Genomic DNA, 9359 nt, shown 5'->3' on the forward strand with positions numbered 1-9359 from the left:
TTCCTCGTAACCGTCGCATCAAACAGCTGATCATTGCCGACATTCACGAACGTTTCAACCACCAAAACCATTCCACAATCAGAAACGAAGTTCTGCAACGCTACCGTATTCCTCGTTTGAAAGCCACCTACCATGCGATCTGGAGTGAGTATCAGTGGTGCAAAACCGAACCAGCAAAACCGCAACCTCCAGCGATGGTTGATCTTCCACATTCTCGTCTGGCCGCTTTCAGCTGCCCGTTCATTTACTCGGGGGTGGATTATTTCGGACCGATTCTGGTTTTGCTTGGAAGACACTCGGAGAAAAGGTGATTACCGATTCTTCCGTAATGGCAATTCCAAGCATCATTGCTAGGAGGGTGTCTTCTACAACGCGATCGCGGAACTAGCATCAAAGCTACAAGCAAGGTGATCAAGCAAACGATCGAGCAGCTCGATTTTAGAATTAGCTAGCGAATCTGCCTCAAGTCGTACCCAGTAGTGGACCTTAAATTTGTCGTGCTTCCTCGACTTACAAACGTCTAACCCGTAGCGGGAAGTTTAATTTAAGCAAGCTACAACCCAGTAGACTACCTACCGTCGAAGTGCATCAGAACGCGTTGATCGCAGTAGAAAACATTGTCAACTCGTGACCGCTGACCAACATTTCCCTGAATAACGACGAATTACCTAACCATAACCGACACATAACCATAACCATGTTCTGTTAGGATCAGTAAACGGTCTGAGGTCGTGGGCTCACTTCGTTGACACTCCGGGACATAGAAGGAACAGTCGAACTCAATCACATATCATGACGAACTTATTCTGGAAGCAGTGGATCGGTGACTATCTACCCACGATCATACGCAGAACCAACTGGCTTACTCCAGCAAAACCAATTGCTGTCGGCGGCAATGTAGTAATCGTCGACCCAAAGATTGACCGAAACTGTTGGCCTAAGGGTAAGGTTACGAAACAGGCTCCCAACGTACGTGTTCGGCGCGCCAGTATTCAGACAGCAACCGGTGGAGTCAACGAGCAGCCTACAGTATCTTTAGCTGTGCTCGACGTATACGTTGTCGACAATACGCTGACGGATAACGTATCGGGCATTCTGGAGGGGAGTTTTGACTAAGATCCCATCATCAACCACACCTAATCAGGTACACTCGAATTCGATGTTGCTGCGTTAGTGTGTGTCCAACCCGTTCAGGGGATTGGCAACAGTAGGAAGGGCACAAACATAAACAAAGCGTAGATAGTTTGGTAAAGCAATCGGATATACTTACGCGTGGACTAAATTAAAGCGAACCCAACAAAATTATTAAAATTGTCTTATACTGTTCTAACTCCTACTATTACAATCAGAGTTTAACCTAGTAGACTTAAAACTTATAAGTTTGAGCTAAGAAATAGGATACAAAGTGAAGTGTTATTGATTAGTGTACTCATCTCTTATACTTTGAATAATCCGCCATTAGTTCGTGTTATGCAGACTATCAACACTGAGAACTGACATACAAGTAAAGTTTTCAATATGTGTAAGAAATAAAACTGTCTTTTTGAAATCCCACTAGGAAGTAGCAGCTTGCCACTAGCCGACGCTACGATCGGCCAGCAAACGCTATTAGAGTGTTGCGTGCAAAATTGGATACAATGATGATCCATCTTTCAGGAAAGTTTGTTCTAGCTTGTATATATGTTCTCTTTTCTATAAGTGATTGAATCATACAGTGTTGCTAGAGAATTTATATGAAGCAGGATTACTAAAAGTAGGTAGTTCCATTAAAATTATTGAACCTAAGTCTAAACTTTCAATCTGTTGTTGGAATTTCATAATTTACATTCTACCACAGAATTCCAATTTTTTTTAATCCATTTTCCAAGTCGTGCATCAGATATATTTTATCAAGAAGGCGACCATCAGACTGGAGCCGCCTATGATCATGGATGCATAGGGTGACTTGTTCAATTATACTTCCGTTGTGTTTGAATTCAAGAGGGTATAGATCTTTAGACCCTCATTCTCACCACAAGAACACCATTAGACTTACTCGGGTAAAAAAAATTCAAGCGCCGGGCGTAACCGATTCTGCACTTCCGAATTATGACGTATATTTTGTATTTGGTTTTAAGGGGGTATGCGTTGATCTGAAATGTTTTGATTTCCTTTTGCTGTGCTTTCACGCTCTGCTTTTTGCAGAAAAAAATCTTGGTTTTCAATTTTTGGCAAAAAATCAAATTGAGTACTTATTTTGTTATCCAACAGCTTTCAATTTACTCTCACAGCAGATCTGTTTCACATCGAAGCCTTTAGCTGAGACAAATCACGGTCCAAGCTAGTGATCGCGTGCCGAGCCCAAATCGAAGAACTAAGCATTTTTAACAATATCAACCTTGTCTGGGTGCCCGGACATTTCGGTATTACTGGAAATGAATGGGCTGACGAATTGACCAGGGAAGGATCAGCGATTCGTTGGTCCTGAGTCCGCCCTGCCAATTTCGACAAGTTGGATAAGGGAAACAATACGGTCCTGGGCTTCGTCCGAGCACCGTAATTATTGGAGAAATCTACAATCGTGTCGCCAAAAAAAGGTGTTTCTAGAACAATCGTGCCCAGTGATTTCGAAAAATCTCCTACATTTTTCGAAGCTCCACTGCGGCATGCTGACCAGGGCTTAAACCAGCCACTGCAAACTCAATTATCGCATGGCAACTAATCAGCGCGCTGAGTCTTTTTCATGTGATCTTTGTGAATCCGACTACGGAACCTCATATCATCTGATATGCAACTGTTCAGCTGTAGCGCAACTGCGATTTCGAGTTTTCGGCCGTCCTTATATAGACGAAACCATGTTTGGACAACTGAAACTCAGAGACATACCAGTTTCTTATCCAATGTGGTAAAGAGCTTTAGGCTTATTCGCTGGCAAGTTGAACTACTTGTGAGTTTAACTTACCTGTTGTTTATTTTTGTTTTGTGCTGTAATTTTTGCCACCCTTCCAATTCTACTTTACCACACCTTCTTGTCCTTTCCTTCCGCTCAGGAAATGATGAAAACACACGGCAAGGCACAAATCCCCGACTCCATACGGGGAACGTGCCATTTAAGCCAAAATATTCTGATTCCTGACATCTTTTAACATCCACCCTAGAAGGGGTTTCTTCAAAGACTTGTTTCTAGAATGACTGAAGAAATGACAATGTGTGTTTCAACACGATTCACAGTATAACTTTTTCCTGATCAGAATGTTAAAAAATTTATCAAAAATAATTGTAACTCTCATGGGAGGGGTTTGAACCCCCAAAACCTTCCCCTTGCGCACTGGCCTGGTCGACCATAATGGTTTACATCTCTTTACAACCATCTTCGCAGGGTTTCTTATCTTTCTTGACGCTACTCGTTTCTATGTATCTGCTAGCTGATGCTGAGAATTTCTCGACGGCGGTATTTCTCCTTATATTGATGCCATTTAAGTGACAGCCACTCCGGTCATCAGTGCTGAAATTTCTCCAGAGAACGATATACCGAAATTTTTCAGACTTCGTGTTTGTTCTCCTGAGCATCCCACTGATCGAACTTTGCGGCGTAATTGGCCTACTCACAACCAAGTATGGGAAAATCATATCACGAACTGTTCATTCGTCATTCACAAGATAGCTTTCTTCCGTTGTGATGCATTATGTTTGCTTAGAAAATGAGGCATAGCAACCTAGTACTGCGAACATACGCGAGCCAAAGCTACATATAACAATCAATGAAGAACATCAGTTGCTTTTTTATTTATTCTTTTCCAACGCGAATGGTTTTCCTTATGAAGATCTTCTCGAGCGGCTCGCGATTTTTATAAATTTTTCATTAAATCCTCAAATGCGACTGATCGACTATGAATTACGCAGCTGTCTATGTGATATTGCAGCCCCGTGCGCAAAGGGAGGGTTTTGAGGGTTCAAACCCCTCCTTTGAACCCCTAAAACATCACATAAACAGCTGCGTAATTCTTAGTCGATCAGTCGCATTCGTATCAATCTACAATCGCATTCTAAGACGTCACTCATGACGGCAACAATCAAACGCTTTCTCCAGTCACAGTCGTATACCCGAATCGTAGCTTATCTTCAGATTAGCTCTTTTGATTAACTCCATAACATTGATAGTACTATCGAAATGGGCGATTGGCCAATAAACCGCCGAAACAAATTGGTACAAAAGCACAATCATTGTCAAGCCATTCAGTTAGTTTTCGTTTGCGGGCGCCTCTGAATTAGCCAGTCGTTAGCGAAAATGTTTCTACTCGTGCTGCTCGCAGCAGCAGCATCATCACCGTCATCACTGGCCGTCGCCGAGGATGATTTGGAAGGCTTTTGCGATGGCATCACTGCAGGAATATTTCCCCACCCGGATCCGGTGTTGTGCTACAAGTACGTTTCCTGTGTTTTCGGAGAATCGAATGTTTACCAGTGCGCCGAAGGTTTCATTTTCGATCCAGAAATTTTCGAATGTAAACCTGGCAGTTGGGATGATTGTTCCAGAACGGATCCAGAATTGGAACTGATCTGTTCGGCGGTATCGTTCGGCGTGTTTGAGTTCCCCGAGAACTGCACCAAGTTTGTGTTCTGTGAGCTGGGCAACCCGAATGTTATCGAGTGTTTGTCAAATGAAATCTGGTGGCAGGAACAGGGTGTTTGCTTGTTTGGAAACAGAGATACTTGTCAGCCTGGTGATGTGTTCTGTATGGGAAGACCGGATGGAGTGATTCCCCATCCCAATGGTTGTGAGTTCTACATCGAGTGCATTGACGAGCGAAGTACCGAGTTTGAGTGTCCACGAGGACAAATTTTCTCGTTTGGATCGTTGCAATGTGTGGTAGGCAGTGCGACAACTTGCCGATCACTGGAGGAGGTTTGCTTACAGCAGCCACCTCAGCAAACGCATCCGCATCCTGATTTCTGTGACTTGTTTATCAGGTGCGATGGCAGTCATGCCAGCATCGATAAGTGTGGAGATAACGAAATATTTCGACCGGATATTCGATTTTGCGTTCCCGGTGATTCACAGACATGTGTAGCGAGTAGACCCGAGGTAGCTTGCCAGGGCAGACCGGATGGAATTATTCCTCATCCGGATGGGTGTAAACTGTATATTCGGTGCGTGGGTGGTACTTCGACCGTAGAAAGCTGCCCGATAGGGCATATTCTACGACCAGACTTGCAACTTTGTGTAGCAGGTGATTCGGAAACCTGCCAGCTTTTGGATGGAGTGTGTGCTGGACGTCCGGATCGGTATGTAATCGAACATCCCAACCATTGCGGAATGTTTATTTGGTGTATTGGCGGACGAGCGGAGGTTCATAACTGTCCACCGGGGGAAATACTTCGCCCGGATATGCAGTTTTGTGTTCCGGGAAATGTGGACACCTGCGAAGCTGATTCCATTGAAGAGATGTGCGACGGACGACAAGGGCCTGTTATCTATCCGCACCCGTATCGGTGCGATCAGTTTATTATTTGCAATGAGGGAATAGTGACTATCCACACATGCCAGGAGGACACTATTGTTCAACCAGGGACAATCCAGTGCGTTCCAGGGAATGCAGAATCCTGTGAGCTGTACACTGATCTTTGCGTTGGTCGACCGGATGGTGTCATACCACATCCATCCCGATGCCAGCTTTTCATTAATTGTGCTGGTGGACACGTAAATATACAATCTTGTCCAGAGGGACATATTTTTGATTCTACGGAATCTCGGTGCATTCCAGGCAACACGGAAACATGCGACAACCTGGACGATTATTGTCTTGATCGCCCGGATGGGGTCATACCTCACCCGAATCGATGCGATTTGTTTATGCTGTGTAGTGCTGGCGTCACTTCAGTTCATTCATGTCCCTGGGGTGAAATTCTTCGGCCGGATATGCAGTTCTGTGCACCCGGGAACAGTGACACTTGTGAGTTTACCGATATCGATGCAATGTGTGATGGTCGTGAGGGACCAGTTATTTATCCGCATCCCGATGACTGCACTCTTTTGGTAGTGTGCCGTGATAGCCAGGTGACATTGGAACCCTGTCCGGAAGGAAAGGTTCTGCAACCGGGAACGATGAGTTGTGTAGCCGGGAACTCGGATACTTGTGAGCTATATATCGATCGATGCGCTGCAATAGAACAAGGTGTTTTACCTCATCCTTCCGTTTGTCATCTGTTCCTTCGTTGCCACTTTGGACAGACAACAGTCGAGTCTTGTGGACGGGGCCAAATTTTCGATGCTGACGGGGGACAATGTGTTGTCGGTAATAGAGATACATGCGAGAATTTAAGTGGAATGTGTGGTCCACTTTCGGATAGAGTTGTCGTGCACCCGAATCACTGTGATCTGAAGATCGAATGCCGCGACGGCGTAACGAGTATGCACGCCTGTCCAAGCGGACAAATCTTACATCAAAACATGCAAGTTTGTGCACCTGGTTCTGCAAATGATTGCGAACTCCATCCTATAGATGATATGTGTTTAGGACAACCCCAGGCAATCTTTCCACCGCCAGATCAGTTACAATGTTTGGATTATGTGGTTTGCTCGAACGGACTGGCAACCGTGCACTCTTGTGGCATAGGGACAGTCCTGCGACCTCGTTTTCTAGACTGTGTTCCAGGTGATGTAGACACCTGCGAATACTTCCCACATCTTTGCCTGTTCCGACCGAATGAAAACATTCCGCACCCCACAAGGTGTGATTTGTTCATATCTTGTGTTTCGGAGGTGGCAATTATTGTACCTTGCGCTAGGGGAGAAACATTTTCACCGGAACTCGGATTGTGTGCTCCAGGTGACGCCTCAACTTGCGAGAGTTTCTTTGAAATTTGTGACGGGTTAGAAACCGCTATTTTGGAACATCCGATTCACTGTGATCTGTTCATTGTGTGCATGTCGGGACTGCCGGTGGTTTTCGCTTGTCAAATCGGACAGATTCTGGATCCGGAGCAATTGGTTTGCACACCTGGAAATGCTGATACGTGTGAGTTATACCCCATGCCGGACCCAAAGTATTCAGCAACTCTCGGGAGCTGTAGTTCCAGCGCGGTGCAAAGTTGCACACGGGATTTATCGCCGGATGCAATCACTAATGACATTTGTACGCGATCGGGTACGTACAACGTGCCGCATCCATTCGTGTGTCACAGATACATCCAGTGTATCTCGCGAACGGCTCGGATACGCGACTGTCCCGAAACGCATGTGTTCAATGCCATGTTGAATGCATGTATTATAGGTGATCGTAAGAAGTGTAAATAAATGTAATCTTACAATTGAGATTGTTTTGATCGCAATTCGAAATGTCCATAGACTTGTAAATCAATTTTGATAGCGACTGATAACAAATTGTTCGTTGCGAAACCGATGGCTTCTCACAATGCAAGGTAAACACTGATAAGCCCAATCGGATAACCAAACCATGTCATAATCATCAGTAGATGCAACAGTCATTTCCTGCAGTAGACATGTACAATGACACCAAGCTGTGTTAACTTGATTTATTCCTGCTCATGAAGTTCGTGAACAGCAGATTTGATCCGGAAAGAAGTACTTCAAGTGAATTTTCGGTGAACTGAATGAGCGGATGTGTTTGGATTTTGATGAATACCCGAGGTAGTGTATTGAGTCTCTTTTGGCTCTATTTGAGAGGATGTCACACTGTTTCATCAATTACTCGGCTTATAATCGATGGAATGCTTATAAATTGGCATCGATATTTGGCATTGTTACAAATAAAACGAAAATATCCTTATAATGGTGAACTGATCGTGTTTGAGCGCAATGAAAACTCGATTCGAGTGCCTCAATTTCAACCCTGGCATTTGAAACAATACGCTGAACAAAGATGACAGATGTTGCTCTAACCAACGCCATTAAATGGATAGGATGATAATAGAAATAATATGAAAATAGGCTCATTATATTGTGTTCGTATGATGCTCGAATAAAATCCAAATACTATCGGTAACGGGTCTGAATACTGTGGAATTGTGATCATAGTCTTCTGTGTGATGCTAGTACCGACAAAGGTATATGCCAAAAAAGCTTATCACTATTTGATGCTGATGGTGATAATGATGATGATGATGATGGTCCCACCTCATACCATCACAAAGGTGTGAGCTGAACGAATTATTTAGAAGATAATAATTGTGCATGGGACGTTATTATCACCTTTGCTTTCGTTATCAACTGAACCCAATATCAATGCTAAAACACGTCATGCCAATTGTAAAGTTCACTTAGAAAAGTCACCGACTCCATTATCTTCTCTGACAAAAAAAAGTTTTCGGGGCTTTCGAACTGCTTCAATTAAAATGAAAACAATATATTCTTTAATTAGATTTATCTGCATCACCCAACCAGTGAGGAACACTGCTGCACATCGCCCCTGATGCATCGCTGCGCTGCTCTGTCAAACAGATAGTACGGCGGGCAGATCTCAACTCGAAGCTCTCCACGGAAACAGGTAACGAAACGGTTGCACAGATACGGATGTGGATAGTTCCCGGCGGGTCTATCGGTGCAAAAGTTTGACTCAACTGGGTCAAGCTCGCAGGTTCGTGGATTCCCGGGAAAGCAGTCCTGGTACGATAAGCTGAACACTCCACCTGATGGACATTCTTGGTTACGAGGAGGTGAACTTTCACAGTTTATGTACTGGGTGCAGTTAACTGGGTTCCGGATCAAATCGGAAATGTGGTTTCGGCAGAAGTGCGCTTCCCAAGGTGTCTCCGGACATTCGCTTGGGGTCGATGGATGTTCTGTGATAGGGTCGGAGTTTGAAGTTGTCTCCGGATTGGCTGCTGTTGACGTAGCTGGTTCGGTGGTCGAACAAGGGTACTGTGTTCGATGGACGCAGAAAGAAACATTCGGTCTGAAGACAAAATCCGGCGGACACGAATTGTGGGTTGCCTTCGTTTGTATGCACACGTAGTACTTTTGGCAGTTTGTTGGATCAGGAAGAACTCCATATGTGATTCCACTACAGATTGAATGAGCGACGGTAGGTTGTTCTTGACCGAATGTGCACTTGAAAGTCAGTGCAGTGGTAAACAGAAGGCACACAGGAAACGTCTTCATGTTCGTTAGTGACTCGAAATGAAACTACCGATAACCATACTGAGTAGCGTTATTTTATCACACCTTAGTGTCGTGATTTATTTATCTAAAGATTAGTAGTTCACGGGAACAAAACATTCACTTAATCTTTATACCGTGCTGTTGTCTGAAAGGATTTACCCGGATCAACACGAGACTTTCAGACCTATCTCATTGCGATGTTGGTGGCGATAAACAAACGGCGAGGGTTATTGATTTAACGATTTTTAGCTTCCTGTGC

At 44.3% G+C, this 9359-nt stretch overlaps 2 protein-coding genes across 2 annotated transcripts; one reads left to right on the forward strand and one right to left on the reverse strand.

The window, feature by feature from the left end:
• Positions 1–4229: 4229 nt before the first annotated feature.
• On the forward strand, positions 4230–7290 carry LOC131690624 (fibrillin-1-like). The gene has a single exon (XM_058976543.1). The coding sequence runs from the start codon at positions 4268–4270 to the stop codon at positions 7274–7276; it is 3009 nt and encodes a 1002-aa protein (XP_058832526.1). The 5' UTR covers positions 4230–4267; the 3' UTR covers positions 7277–7290.
• A 1058-nt stretch (positions 7291–8348) lies between these two features.
• Positions 8349–9113, reverse strand: LOC131691304 (probable endochitinase). Its single transcript, XM_058977588.1, has one exon. It carries the CDS (start codon positions 9098–9100, stop codon positions 8372–8374), a length of 729 nt encoding a protein of 242 aa, XP_058833571.1. The 5' UTR covers positions 9101–9113; the 3' UTR covers positions 8349–8371.
• Between the last annotated feature and the right edge of the window lie 246 nt (positions 9114–9359).

Source organism: Topomyia yanbarensis, chromosome 3, assembly GCF_030247195.1.
Source record: "Topomyia yanbarensis strain Yona2022 chromosome 3, ASM3024719v1, whole genome shotgun sequence".
Taxonomy (NCBI): domain Eukaryota; kingdom Metazoa; phylum Arthropoda; class Insecta; order Diptera; family Culicidae; genus Topomyia; species Topomyia yanbarensis.